Consider the following 15,580-nt stretch of genomic DNA (forward strand, 5'->3'; position numbering starts at 1 on the left):
GCCTGGGTGGCTCAGTTGGTTAAGCGACTGCCTTCGGCTCAGGTCATGGTCCCGGGGTCCTGGGATCGAGTCCCGCATCGGGCTCCCTGCTCTGCGGGGAGCCTGCTTCTCCCTCTCCCACTCCCCCTGCTTGTGTTCCCTCTCTCGCTGTGTCTCTCTCTGTCAAATAAATAAATAAAATCTTTAAAAAAAAAATAAAAAAAACAAAAAAAAACTCTCCAATGGCTTCCTCCCATGACGACTCCTGATAAAGACCAAAATGTATAAAGACCATAAGTATACTGGGCCTCACCTGACCACTCAGGCTTCTTCCTTGTCATGACCCCCCTGGCCATCTGCACCCCAGCTGCTCCTCGGTTCCTCCAATGAGGCCAGCTCCCTCCCACCACCAGACTTGGGCACTGCCATTTCCTGTGTCTGGAATCCTGTTCTCTAATCTCTCCCACCCTCATCCTGGCTTCATTTCTTTTACCTCTATTTTGCTTTAGATCTCAGCACAATTATTTCTATCTTCCCAAGGAAGCCTTTCCTGACCACTATGATCCACCTTCACAGCACCAGGCAGCCCTCCTTTGTAGCACTTACTGCCATTAAGATTTACAGTAAATTATGTGTGTAATTCTCTGATTAAGGCCTGCTTCCTGCATTCAACCATAAGCTACATGTCTGTTTTTGCTCACCACTGTATCTCTAGCACCCAACAGATAAATATTTACTGAATCTTTAAGTAAAGAAGAAACAAATGATGGACTTAAAGCGTGGGCTTTTAGGAAGACATAGCACAGACAGATCGAAGGAAAGTATAAGTTATTCCCTTCTTTGTAGTCCAAGCTTTTAAATATATATACTTTCACAAAGAGAACAATGGGGTAAAAAAAAAATATATATATATGTCTTTCACAAACAGTTAAGAAAACCAAGACTGTTACTACATACATTAGTCTTTTAGTTAAGAAAAAAATTACTTGTGGCTCAATCAATTTGGGGGTAGGGGGGCAGAGAAAGAGGGAGAGAATCTTAAGCAGGCTCCATACCCAGCATGGAACGGAGCTCGATCCCACAGCCCTGAGATCATAACCTGAGCCGAAATCAAGGGTCAGACATTTAACTGACTGGGCCACTCCAGGCGCCTCTTGATCAATTTTAAAGTCACTCCTTTCATATCAGTGACTCTCAAAATACTCTAGAATTACCTTAGCGATGGACATGTCACCAATCCTCAAAATTCCTACCACCACCACCACCAGAGTCACATTTTTCTCTGACAGTTTTCTTTTTTGTCTTTTTTTTTAAGATTTTATTGATTTATTTGTGAGACAGAGCGCACACAGAGGGAGAGTGAGAGGGAGACGCAGGCTCCCCGCTGAGCAGGGAACCCGAAGCGGGGCTCGATCCCAGGACCCTGAGATCATGACCTGAGCCGAAGGCAGACACTTAACCAACTGAGCCACCCAGGTATTCCTCTCTGACAGTATTCTTTCCATATTCTTTGTGGTAAGTTAGAAACCTTAGACCAGTGCAGTTCAGCAGAAATATGGGATACAGATATAGATATATAAAAAATATATAAATGCAAGGTCAAAATCTTGTACTAATCACAAAAAAAGAAGTGAAAATAATTTCAATAATATATTCTATTTAACCCAAAATATCCCACATATTATCATTTCAAAATGTAATCAATATTCTTAAAAAAATTTTTTTTAAGATTTTATTTATTTATTTGAGACAGAGAGATACAGAGAGAGAGAGAGCATGAACAGGGGAGAGGCAGAGGGAGAGGGAGAAGTAGGCTCCCCGCCGAGCCAGGAACCAGACATGGGGCCCAATCCCAGGACCCTGGGATTATGACCTAAGCCAAAGGCAGACACTTAACCATCTGAGCCACCCAGGTGCCCCAAAAACTTATTAATAAAACATTTTACATTCCTTTTTGTATTAAATCTTAGAAATCCATTATATATTTTCCACTTACAGAACATCTCGATTCAGACTAGCCACATGTGGCCAGTGGCTACCATATCAGACAAAGCAGTCTTATACTATTCATGCTTCTGATAAAAAACCTGCAGAAAAAGCTTTTAATGTTCTCTGTATCACACAAAGCAACAATGAGGCATGAAGAGTGTATTCAGTATAAACAACTGAAAAATAAAGGGAAGAGACCCATGGTTACACATATATTAATGTAACAATACCTTCTTAATTCATTCATGACTTTAAAAGCTTTCTTCATATGCCAAGGATTCACTGTCACTGGGCAGTGTTTTTCAGTATTATCATCTTTTGAATCGAGAGGCTTCTGATGACCCTGCTTTGTGCATCTGCGCATAAAAGAAAAGAACAAAAAAACAGAAAAGACCTTATTATAGATAATTTAGTTCAGGTTTATCAGGCTACAAGAGATACAATGAATCTCCCAAACTCGTTTAGAGGAAGTCTCACAGTATATCCCAATGTAAGATTAAGACACAATTCAGAACATTTTCTGATGGTCACTATGATTTTAACAAAAAAAAAGTGGGTAATCACCTCCACAGTGTTAAAGCTCTGTCAAAGATGAGCAAAGAAAATTCAGTAAAAGTGGTTCGGCAGACCACTCAAAATAAAAATGATGAGAAATGATCCTCTGTGTTGGAAATTAACCTGCTTTTAACAATCTGTTGTAGTCATATATTATTTACAAACATATTACAAGACAGGAACAGGATCATATTTTATACAAACTTCAGAAACTCAGAATCTGATTTGAATTTTGCTTTCCACCTGCCAGGTTATTTACCCCACATATTTCAGACCTACTCGTGTAACAAGAGATTAATCATGTTAGCTAGAGTTTATTGAGTATTTGCTATACAGCAGCCACAGTGCTAAGTCATTCACCTGCATTATTTGCTTAATCTTCACAGCACCTCTCTGAACTCATTACTATTATTATCCCCATTTAACAGATGAAAAGATGAAGGCAACAAAATTATTTGGGTAACTAAACAGTAGAGCTGGGTGAGACTGAAGCCAGTCTGACTCTTCGAGCTCATTCTTTTCATTCATGTTCAATACCATTTCCTACATTAAGCAATGATACTTAACTTCATATTTAAACATAATTTTTAAGAGCATGGGCTATATTACTACTGGCATATAAATTATTCTTTTGAGACTTGGGGGCAAAAAAAATTAACAAATAAAATCAAGGTACCACGGCAGGGAGGGGGGATTAACTGCTGATGGACACAAGGGAACTTTTCGAGGAGATGGCTGAACAACTCCAGAAATGTACTAAAAATCACTGAATTGTACAATTATAATAGCTGATTTTATGGCATGTAAATTATGCCTCAATAAAGCTATTAAATTAAAAAATCAGGATACCAAATTAAGCCTAAAAATCATACTTGTTTATATATATCACACAAAGAACAGGGAAACATCATTATCTATTGCTGCATTTCTCTTCACACCTCTTCCTCTTCTGACCCATTTTGAAAGGATCATTCATTTTTAAAACATTCTCTCTCACAAATTCATTCAGCACATATTATTTGAGTGCCAACTATGTACCAAGCACTGTTCTAGGCCCTTGGAATACATGTGAACAATGAACAAAAAAAGACTCCTATCCTCACAGAGCTTGGAGTCTAGCAGAGGAGAGAGAAGAGAGGGAAGAGACAATACACAGAACAAACCAGTGAAGTAGGAAGCATATTAGAAAATAAGAGCGATGGATGGAAGAAAAAAGGCAGGGTTAAAAGAAGCAAGAGTATGGAGTGATGCAACTTGCACTAGTCAATACAGTCATCAGATCATCAATAGCCCAACTGAGAAGTGAGATTTGAAGCAGGACTAGGAGTGAGAGAATGTCCAGAAGGATGAAGAGCTAGAGCAAAGGCCTGTACGAGCCTCGTGTATTCCAGGAACTGTGAGACCAGGGCTGGGGCAGGGGGGCAGAGGGGCAGAGGGGAAGGCAGATCATGAAGGGCTGTAGATGCTGGAAGGCTTTTATCCTGAAGGCAATAGGGAGGCATTGCAGAAGAGTGACACAATCCAACTTACGTTTTCAAAGGATCACTTTGGCTGCTGGTTGAGAACAGTCAACATGGGCAAAGATGAAGGAGGGTTAGCTATTTAGGAGAGTAATGCAGTAGGGGGTAAGAGGGGCTCCGAGCATGGCAGCAGCAGTGGAGGTAGGAGCAGTGATGAGAAGCGACTGGGCTCTGGGTATATTTTAAAGGTAGTGCCAACAAGATTTGTTGACAGAATGCATGTGGCACGTCAAAGAAAATCGGAACGATTCCAGTTTTTTTGGTTTGAGCAACTGGAAGGATAGAGTCTCTATTAATTGAAATGGGGGAGGCTGCAGGTGGAACCAGTTTGGGGGTAGGGAGATCAAGAGCTTCGTCTTCATACACGTTGCTTTTAAGACATCAGACATCCAAGTGAAGATATCAAATTGGCATATTAGAGTCTAGAGCTGGAAAGAAAATTTTAGCTGGATAGAAATGTGGGGATCATTGATTCCATAGAAGGTACATGAAGCAGTGAAACCCAGGCACTCAAACATTAATGTAACCTCCATAATCAACCATAGATGCTATCCTTGCTCATTCCTTGGAGCCCCAGGAATCAACACGAGTGGCGGCATCTGATTCTTCCAGGGTTTGCATACTAGATGTGGATATAAGTCCTGTTTCCCCATCCCTTGAGAGTTTTTAAAGGGGCCTTACAAATAAATTAGTACAAGATACTGCCTCTAGTGGGTGAGCCCACAGCTGGAGTGGAAGAACAGGATGGTGCACTCTACTACCCGTGGCCTCTGTGTGTGTGTGTGTATGTGGAGAGAGGGACGAGTTACACCTGGCCTGAGAAAAAGAGCTAGTAAGTCTAGGAACCAAAGATGAAAGAACATTCAGATCTGGCCGAGGAGACTGGGAAACATTTTATAGTATAAGACATATTCTCATAATGCTATTTCCCACCATCCTTTCATAAAGAAAATAGTAGGAAAAATTAAATTATGTAGATATATGCAACCTATGCAAACTTTCTGACCACATAACACTTACTGTCCACATGTATAGGAAGTTAAGATTTACATCTGCTTCTAGTTTAATAACTTAAGAGTTTACAACAAAGGGGAAATATAATATTGAGGATTGACAAAACTATTAGAAGCCTTTTCAATGCTCAGAATGGAAGCAAAAGCAAATGAGCCCTAGAAAGAATATCATTATATAAGAGTCAAGAGTGTTTATATTTGCTTAAGAAATTATTAATTAAAACTTCCTGCATTAGAGAATTTAACTTTAAGACAGCTACCATACAATAATCAATATCTATATTGGGGCATTCTTAAAGCTATTTTCAGCTCCTGCTTTTCCTGATGTACTCCAAAAACTCTACAAAGAAAAGACTTTATTCAAAGGCTTAAAGGAATAAGTAAGAAATAACATTGAATTTTTTTTAAGTGTTCTCTGTACTGAGAGCTACTTAGAAATACAGCACCCTGCTGCACAGGGCTACATTTTAACACTAAAGTCCTTTCCATAATTTTCCACTTCCTATGTGGTTTTGTGTTAGTCTCTCATTCAGAAGCAGAACTGAGTAACAAAATGACACATCATGCCTAAAACTACAGATGTAGAAAATGAACATATACTAGGAAGCAGGTAAGTGGGAGGTGAAGGTTTACGCTTTAAGTTATACCAGTGAAGTGTAGTTATACCCTCTCCCTACTTCCCTTCTAAAGCAGGGAGTTAGCCTTTTCCAGAGAAGCTTCTTATTCTGAGAACTGTCTTCTTTAAATTATCCGGAGGAGATACTTTTTCAAGGTTCTTTCACTTTTAAATCTTTCCCCAACTCTATACTCTGTAACCAGTCTTAAAATTGTCCAATAGCCTATTGTTATCAAAACATACTCTAGGGCGCCTGGGTGGCTCAGTTGGTTAAGCGACTGCCTTCGGCTCAGGTCATGATCCTGGAGTCCCAGGATCGAGTCCCGCATCGGGCTCCCTGCTCGGCAGGGAGCCTGCTTCTCCCTCTGTCCCTCCCCCCTCTCATGTGCTCTCTGTCTCTCTCATTCTCTCTGTCTCAAATAAATAAATAAAATCTTTAAAAAAAAAAAAACATACTCTAAAGTAGTTGAGGTTTCCAAGGGTTTGGATCCCAATACATGGCTACACTTTATAATAGGTAATCCTGAAGCCTTTCTCAGTGACTGACTCTTTTGCAAATTTCCAGCTGCAGGCAAAGTTGGCTTCTCAGACTAGGTAACTAGGTAACTCTAACTCTGCCCCAAAACACACTACTGGCAGTAAATGAATTCTCAGAGAAGAAGAAAATAAAGACTCTAATAGGGCTGTCTCCCTCAAAGACTCAAGATCCATAACCAAGTGGAGGTTGGTTCTGAGGCCATCTTAGAAATGAGGTATAGTTTCTTCAGATATAGAGTATTTGCTCTGGAATAGTGATTCCCATTGGTGGAGGACAGGACCAGCATGACCCAAGCAATTTTTTCAAACTGCATACAACCATCCCTTTTCACATGAAGATTCAGGCAAGCCCCTTTTATAGGACTAGGTATATCAGAGTGACAGCATCTCCAGGAGTAGGGGTGAAAGGCAGGTCTGTATAATTTAAAATTTAAAAAAAAAAAAAAGGTGATGTAATATGTCCCACCCACTTACCTCCCACCTTGGGACAATCAACTCAGATTGAGAACAAACACTTTAGAAAATATGGGTTGTTCATGTTTTTAGGGTTTTCTGGTAGAAGCAATGCTATAATTCATGTGAATGATGCAGCTGCAAAATTTAACAGGGCACCAGGCATTTTCACATTCAGGACACAAATACTTAGCCCCTGGGTGGCCACCATCTCTGCTCTCCCCTTTGCCTGTTCACCTCAAAAGCTGCAAGACTCCCTTGCTTGCAATGAGTCACCCACCATTACTCACAAACTTCTGCCAAGTTCACGTCAGCAGCTGTTGTTTTCAAAGTCACCATCCATGCTGTACTGCTCTGAAGTTTCTCCATTACCTTATAACATCTCTCCTACTTCCTCTGCTGTCTTCCTAGCTAAACTTGCATTCAGAAGCTGATTATCATACTAACATTGCTCCCATTCACAAAGCCAAGATATCACAAGTAGAGATTCAACCATAACTAATATTTTAACTAGTATTTGTTATGTCACTCTACAGTTTCCCAACAAAATACTCTCACATCCTTCATCTCACCCAAATAACCACTACAGTACTTACAGGTTGTAAAAATAGAGGGCTTTCTCCACTGGAAACATGTTTTGGTTTGTGGCAGAGTTGTGGTTTCAGTTTTTGCAATTAGCTAAAGACAAAGAGACCTTCTCTGCAAATTCCCTTCAAGTGTTTGGAATTTAAACATTTATTAGGTACAGAGCCAGCAGACTAACTAGAATTTACAAACATACAGCCATATTATCAAATAAATGTACCTTAAAAAAAAATGTTAACATCTGCCCTACTGACATTTAAGAATTTGGATTATACCTTCAGTATGAAGACCTTTAGGAACTGAATAGGAAGCATCTGTGAGACAAACACAAAAAAACAAAGAAAGAAAACCCTGCCATCTAGTCAGAGAACATACATCATAATATTGCCACTGAAATCTTGCCATTTGCAATGACATGGATGAACCTAAAGAGTAGTATGGTAAGTGAAAAAGGTCAAAGACAAATACCACATGATTTCACTTACATGTGGAATCTAAACAAACAAACAACAAAAGAGACACAGACTCATACATATAGAGAACAACCTAGTGGTTGCTAGAGAGGAGAAGGTTTGGGGGGGTGGGCAAAACAGGTGAAGGGGATTAGGAGGTACACACTTCCAGTTATAAAATAAGTCACGATGATGAGAAGTACAGCCTAGGGAATATAGTCAACGATATGGTAATAACTTTGCATGGTGACAGAATAAAAGGTAATATCCCTGAATACATCAGTATAGTACATATACTGCCGAAAGTTATGTTTCAGATTTCTCTGAGCTGGAAAAGCTGGAAAGGCCCAATTTTACTAAAATGGATTAGCAAAGAAAGCAGAACACTGACCCTACTGGAGGACGGAGGGAGAGATCATATACGTCCCCTCTTCTCCCCCTAGAATTTAGTTGTGTGGCTTTATGTTCAGAGTGTGGGGAAGCACTGGCAGGAGGAGGTGGTTGGGATGTCTGAAGTGGAGAGGTTGATGGAAGCTGGAATATAATTGTTCTCTGATAGTAGAACAATAGAGCTGTAAAAAGCTCTGCTTCAGTTCAACTCAGCTCTCTCTCCCTCTTTCCCTCCCACCTACATGACAAACAGAGCACAATCAGGCACTTTTTGTCCCTGGCAGTGACTATTACCAGGAAAGGGACCAGGGTAAAAGTATGTCTTATGCAAGATCAATCTTATTTTAAAGAATACGTTATAAACGGTTAACAAAACACTGTCAGAGCAGGATATCTATGATGTGCTAAAATCGGGAGAAGGAGGTTGATGATCCATTTCAAACACTTCCATGTCTTTTATCAACTCATATTTCTGGACTTTCTTTCACCACTTCTCCTAGGATTACTAGCACTTGGCTAGTAAGAGAGGGCTGCAATTTGATTGGACAATTCAGTTGACTAGCTACATTTTCCAGCACTTGAATGAAAAGGCACTAGGAGAGGACCAGAATCAGCTGGAAGACCTGAATTGTCGTTCTGCCTACGCCAAATACTAACCAAGTGACCTTGGGTATAGTAACTTTGGCCTCTCTGGGCTTCAGACTGTTTACTTATAAAATAAGGTTTTGTTATTCCACAAATATGTCTAATATGAAATGCAATAGGAAAGTCAAAGATAATAACACCTCACCTACTTGCCTCAGGGAGCTGTACAAGCACTAAATACTGTATGAAAGTAAATACAGAGTTAAGAAGAAAAATGTTGAGGTTAGAAGCTAACCTGAATATAGAGACAGATTTTTATGGATTTTACTGGCCTTCCTCATTTTTAATTGCAACATTCGATCAAAAGTTGTTAGCAACAGTCCAGACAACCACTGCTGTTAATAAATCAAGTAGGTAAGCACTGCCTACATGCCGACTGCACGCCCTAACATTAACCAGAGTGAGGGATACACAGGAGGATGGATGCAGGACACTTCTCCACTTAGCATCTAACTGGAGAGGGGCATCTGAAACCACTAGGGAATGGCACAAGTCAGGACACAAGTGCAAGATGATGGGTTATACTGATACTGTAGGATTGCAAAGAGCAGCTGGAACGAATTGGGATAAACAGGGGAGACTGTGTGAAGGAAGACAGGGTTCCACATGGGCCTTGGAAGAATTCCAAGTTGTTTTAACTGGGGACGGGATAGGAAAAGGCTGGAGACTCCTGCCTTGTGATAAGGCAGAGCTGACTTTAGGAGGTCAAAAGCAAATAATAATTTTGAACATACTATAAGATTAGGCCAAAATGAGAGAGGGTTCTGATCATCTGGTTGAGATAACTGGTTTGGTAAGTCATTTGATGTGACTCTAAGATGTTGCTGGGGTCAAAACAGTAGGTGGACTGAAAGGTGAGGAAAGAACACATGGAGGTTAATAGGCGAAAAGGTAGGAGAAAAAAAATGCAGGTATCAAGGGATAAAATCTGTTCATCAGAATGGTAGTGGTCAGAATGGACGCTTGAAACCAGGACTCTACAGTTCCTGGAAGCTGGTAAGATGTGGAAGATGAGGAGAGAGAGAGAAATCAGAGACCATTCCAAGGCTTTGGGTATCTGGGACCAGAGGAATGATTATTGCACTGAATAAGTGCAGATGTTATAAAGGGAAGTCAGTTTGAGAACTCAGTTTTAGGCATGTTGCATCTGAGACATAAGAGTAGACGTTCTGTAAGAAGCTGAAAATTCAAGGCCGAAGCACCGATCTAGAGCCCAGGCTTAAGATATAGATGGAGCCACAACTTAGTGATTAATAGTTGATTAAAAAGAACTGGCCAAGACCTGCATTCGTGAGGAACTGCCACCGCCAACAGTAACAGAAGAGAAGCCCTGTAAAACAGGAAAAAAGTGATCGAGTCCCACCTTCTCCTCTACTTGATAACCAATGAAAAGTAATTTACCATCTGAAAAAAGACAACAGAGACCTTAAGGGTGTTGACAAGATTAAACGAGATAAAGTAAATCACATTTAGCAACCTAAAACTACAGGAGGAAACCAAGAAAAAGTAGTGTCATGGAAAGCAAGAGCTTATTTTTCAAGGCAGGATCAGTGAAAAGAACTCGTCAAAAAAATACTTCAGCAAAGGCCAATAGTCTGAAATGTAAAACAGTAAAGCACTTAACACACAAAATATACTGACCCATGCACTACAGTAATTGTATTATATATTTGTTCACTATCAGTTTCAACCTCGAGGAAAAGGACTTTGTTTTCTGAGATATCCCCAAAGCCTGGTCATAGTAAGCATCCAGTAAGTATGAATGAAAAACCTGAACTCCCTTATTATAAACAGTAAATACATTTGGAATGTGGAAGAATTCTAAGGAAGAGCATCTGAAAAGCAATTTTCATTCTCTGTATCACCTCGAAAGAATTTTCCATCTGATCTTAATTAAGAAGTTCAGTTGTTTTCATAAACATTCCTGATGCAGTTCCATAACAGCCACAGGTGAGTAAATTTACAGTAACGTTCATGAAAGCACACTTACTAATATTTATTGAATGTCTACTGTGCGCATTAGGAAATATACATCAGAAACAAGGTTTGGGCCTATTTAATGGGATGGGGATGAGTGATTTCCCAGCATCAGAAAATTTAGACCACTGCAGAAATGTTACCTATTTCCAGAATCCACTTCTCAAGTTCCCAAATACACCTCAGAATTTTCCTTATATAACCCTTCCTTCAACACACATTGATCCATGTCTTCTCTCAACATTATCTTGTCAGCCATTATTGCTCCTAAATATTTTAAACATCTTTGTCACTGAGGAGATTCACCTATGATCTGACAGATGCCCAATTTACATTCATGTCTAGTTAAACAAAAACAAGAATACATTTCAATGTGCTATAAAAGACAAACCAATGAATATTGGGGTAACCTCTGTCAAGGTTCCAAATTCACAGTAATTGAATCTAAAAAGTAGAAAACATTAAAGGTCATCTGGTCCAGTGGATCACAAATGTCAGGCTTCCGTGAACTTTTTACTGGTCTGTGACAAAATAAGGAAAATGTAGTAAGTTTTCATAAAACTAAATTAACTCAATTTAAGGACTATCCTTTAGTCTGAAATAATGTCCTTCTTTGTATTTGGAAAGGGACACTAAAATGTCCTTTCTCTTACCAAAAGATGGTGAGAGTTGATAATTATTTTATCGATTTTTTTTCTGCTAGGCAAAACAAAAAACTTAGCAATTCTGTGTTGGACCTCAGTTTTTTCTTTTAACTTCACAGGTCAGTGAAACCCGAAATTCTGAAAACCTCTGTTCTAATTCAACCCATCTTCTGCTGTCTAAATCCCTTAGAACATTGTCAACAAGAGGTTTGGTCTGCCTACGCCTGAACAACTCCGATGCCAAGATATGGCAGTGATGTGGAAACACTGGTCCAAGATATGGTTGTATCTGAGGCACGTTTGCTTAGTTTTGTGAAGGAAAAACAAAAACGTAAGGCTTGTAAGGAGAAAGCCAACTTGTGAAAGAGGAGCCAGTAAGAAAATGAGGGCTAAGAAACTGTTCAGTGAGGGGTGGTCAAAGGAATGCACTCCATCCTATACCTCGGTGTTCCCTCAACTTAATAATTATGAAAATCCTTTGCAAAAATAACTATAAAAGCTAGAATCTGTGAAAAGTTCCTAAGGTCAGGTCTGCACATCTCAGTTTACCACCTGAATTTCCTTTACTACCCTATATCTAGTTTTTAGTCACACACCTTCAGGTTCTATCAGAGGCAAATGTCCCATCATCTTCCTATCACCCAGACTCCAAAATGCAGGAGAATCTAAATGCCACATATAGGATGCAGAAACAATAAGCAGAGATATGACACCCAATGACAATATGAAAATCAAAAAGGATGAGGAGAACTTGGAGGCAAAAGTGGAAAGAGTACAAGAGATCAAAACCTAATTTCAACAAGCCTATCCCAAAGGAATTAGGGAAACTCTGCCCCTCCAAGACAATATGTTAACAGGCCAAAGGGCAGCAAGGTGGGATTTGAAAACAACATGAAACTGGCTGTTAGAAAAGAAGCACGAGTATAAGCTCCTACACAGTGCCAGGCAGAGACAGGCATTCAAATATTTGCAGAATTAATGAATTAACAAACAGACATTTGCCCAAAGAGGATCTGAATCCCTGCTTCCAACCACATCACCCAAGGCATATTAAGCCCACATCAAACATCTTGCCTTGCCTTAAAGCTCTGGCTAAAAATCTAACCTTATGAAAGACTGAGCCCTCCCAATAACTTCCACTGCCTCCATCCACCAAGCTCTAGCCCAGTGAGGCCCAATAAAGCTCCTTCCCAAAAAGATACTGCCTTGCAATTCTCAAACACAGCACCCCTGATTTAGTGTGGAAGGGAAAAGTAAGCTAATGGGAGTGAAGGCAAACAGGCCAAGGGGTCAGAAGGAAAACTATTTCTGATTCTAACAAACTCTGAACTGAGGGTTAATCCTACATAGACCAAATGAAAATAAACCCTATTTGTATTTATTATTAAGTGAACGTGAACAATGAAGAAGTCTCACCAACTTTAGCCACCCATGATTAAAAGAAGTTTTAACAGTTCTTTCTTCCCTGCTGGTATTCCTAGCTTTCCATCACCTCTCAGCCTGCCATTGTTCCAGCATTACTGATGGAGTCTCAATACCAAAGAATTGTGCTAGATACCAAAATTATGATTAATTGATCTGTCCTAGATTTTGTTTATCAATATTTGCATGCACACGTATTTCATTTTCAATGATGTCTATTTAAATCATTTTCTATGCCTCTACTCCCTCCCTCCAGAGCCTGCTTATTTTCCACACCCTTTTTTCACCTGCATTTCTGAGAGCCCCCGTTCTTTCCTGTAGTTCCCTCTGCTCCAAAAGTAAAATGGGACTGCAGAAAAGGGATATAAAGGGGGCAGATTTACTACAGATAACATGCCTACATGGTATATTCTATATATTATGTGCTGTCTATACACAGGTAACGTTTCCTGCCTTAATTGACTCTAAGCCTGGACAGAACCCATGTGCTGGTGCTGTATTCACGCTACTGATGCTAACAGTCCACCATCATGTTTCCTAGGGGTTCCGGAGCTTTCCCAAAGCTGCTGAAGAACATGACCAGAAAACAAAGCCCTCAAAACCACAGTGATCAGGAAGCAACTGAGCCCCTGCTTCTACCAGCCCAGGAGGGTCAATTCATCAATCTTACTCCTTAGATCCCCATGACCTGTTCCACTCAAGCTAAAAATTCTGTAAGGCACTTTTAGAAATTGTAGTTCTAGGATCCTATTAGCTCTCCTAAAAGGACTCAACATCAAAAAATTATTCAGCCCAAGCCAAATATCCATATTTTGGCTGGAATTCTGCCACATATCCACAAGAGGCTGGTGCGGTACAACTGCCATGGAGTGAAACCGGCCAAATCTAAGTGAAAAACGCTAAGACTCCATGAATAAGATCTCATGAAAAGGTACACCGTTCTCAGAATGAGGTCTGCTTTGGTTTGAAAAGTCAGATTCAAAGGGCTCTTGTTCCTTCACAAAGGTTAACCTAAGGAAGGCAAACCAAAGCTGAAATTTTCAAAACTCCTGGGGATTTATAGTCCACTTTTACTAAATACTTCCAAAAAAATAATATTGTACTGAATAATGCAAATCTTCGATATCTTCCACAATAATTGTTCAACTGTTATTATTTCTGGAAAGTAGTTTCGTTGCCGGTATCCTGAATGTATCTGGGTACCAAGGAAAAAGACACCTGTGCCTGGCAGGTCGCTACACTACTAATTTGCCCAGGGTACCAAGGAAACAAGATGCTCTGGTTTCTGGATACAATTTTCTGCAGTGCCAGGTAAAAGAGGTCACATGCCCCGAAGAGCCGTGGCTCATTTAGAGTGATGTAAAAGCTCCTCAGATACTAATTTTGCTAGAAATCCAGAGAAGCAAGCAACCTAAGACCAATTCATTTAGACACCGGTGTCTGGTACTTTCCAGTTTCCTTTTTTTCAACGGACTCCCGTGCAGCACATCTCCATCCTGAGAAAGGGGTTGGCAAGCTGGGCACCAGCAACCCATGCATTCCAGGGAGGCGTACACAGGACGGGCAGAGTCCCCAAGCCCAGCCCCATCCCGAATCTTCTATTCGCCTGGGACCAGGGAGACCCTTCCCTGGAAATCCTGGACAGGGTTTTAAGTCACTGCCTGGCCAGGCTGAGTTTCCGTCCGCGTCCGCCTCAGGACTGCGGGAACCGCGCCGTCACGCCCCGCAGCTCCCACCTCCCGCGGCCCCCCGGCGTCCGCTCCCCGGCGGATCCCGGCGGCTTCCGCCGGCGGGCACCCGGCGGCCGTCCCCGAGCAGCACCCGCGGCCGGCGACACGCGCCACAGCGGCGCGCTTATCTGCAGCGGCACAGCCCGCCCGCTCGCCGGCTCACTCACGCGGGAGGTAGCGGCGGCGTCTCCATTGTGGCTCCTCTTGGGCTTCAGAACGCAGGCACCGACCGCCGCCGCCAGCACCATTCCAGCCGCGGACGCCGGCACTGCCCGCCCGCCGAGCCGCGTTCCATCCGCCCCAGAGGGGGCGCCGCGCTCGCCTCACCGCGCGCCACCACCTGCGGCGGCGGCCCCCGCGGCCATGGCCCCCTCGGCCGGGCGCGCTCCGTCTGCCTGCGCGGCTCCCGCGCTCGCCGGAGTGCGGGGCGGTGGCGGTGGCGGTGGCGGTGGCGGCGGCGGCGGGACGGGCGGGCGCGCGGGCTCGGCGACTTCCGGGTTCGGCCCCGGCCGCGCCAACGCCGTGACGGGACGGTGATGCGGCCTCCCGCGGCGGCCGAGGACCCCTCCCTCGGCGCCTCCCCTTCCTCCTGCTCCGGCTGTTGCGGCTGCTGAGGGTGCTGCCGCTGCGGAGGGTGCTGCTACTGCTGCTGCCGTTGCTGCTGCTAGTGGTGGAGGCGGGCGGGCGCCAGCCGGGAGCGGGGCGGGCGTGCCCAGACGCGGGCCCGCGGGGCGGGACGGGGGCGGCGGCCGCCCGCCGCTGGGGCTGTGGGTCACCCGGGCGGGGGGAGCTAGAAAATGGGAGGGGGTGTTGTCTGTGCGGGGAAAGGGCACCCGAAAACACAGCATATCGGCGCTCGCTATTCACTTACTGTTTTGCTTCGCGGGCGTGTTCACATCGCTCTCTTTTGATTTGAGCCTGTGCCCAGGGAGATGGGAAGGGTAGGCATTAACCAACCACTTCCTTCACAAATGGTGAAACTGAGGCAAGAAGAAATGAATTTGCCTGTCCAGTGTCCCAAGCAAGGACCTGGGCCTCCCTTCCCAGTGTATGATCCATTCGTTGGACAAGTG

At 42.6% G+C, this 15,580-nt stretch overlaps 1 protein-coding gene across 2 annotated transcripts in view; it reads right to left on the bottom strand.

The window, feature by feature from the left end:
• The window catches only part of KLHL2 (kelch like family member 2), a 101,927-nt gene extending 87,006 nt beyond the window's left edge, over positions 1–14,921 (bottom strand). The window contains exons 1-2 of one of the 2 annotated variants that reach the window (XM_081811183.1): positions 14,675–14,921; positions 2,199–2,324 (exon numbers count right to left, since the gene is read on the bottom strand). In XM_081811183.1, the coding sequence (XP_081667309.1) occupies positions 2,199–2,324; positions 14,675–14,700 (152 nt within the window). In that variant the 5' untranslated portion in view covers positions 14,701–14,921. The remainder of the gene's footprint in view (positions 1–2,198; positions 2,325–14,674) is intronic. The other variant, XM_081811180.1, reaches the window with a different exon arrangement.
• Positions 14,922–15,580: the final 659 nt, after the last annotated feature.

This window comes from Leptonychotes weddellii, chromosome 2 (genome assembly GCF_054177405.1).
Source record: "Leptonychotes weddellii isolate Sample4059 chromosome 2, ASM5417740v2, whole genome shotgun sequence".
Classification (NCBI taxonomy): Eukaryota; Metazoa; Chordata; class Mammalia; order Carnivora; family Phocidae; genus Leptonychotes; species Leptonychotes weddellii.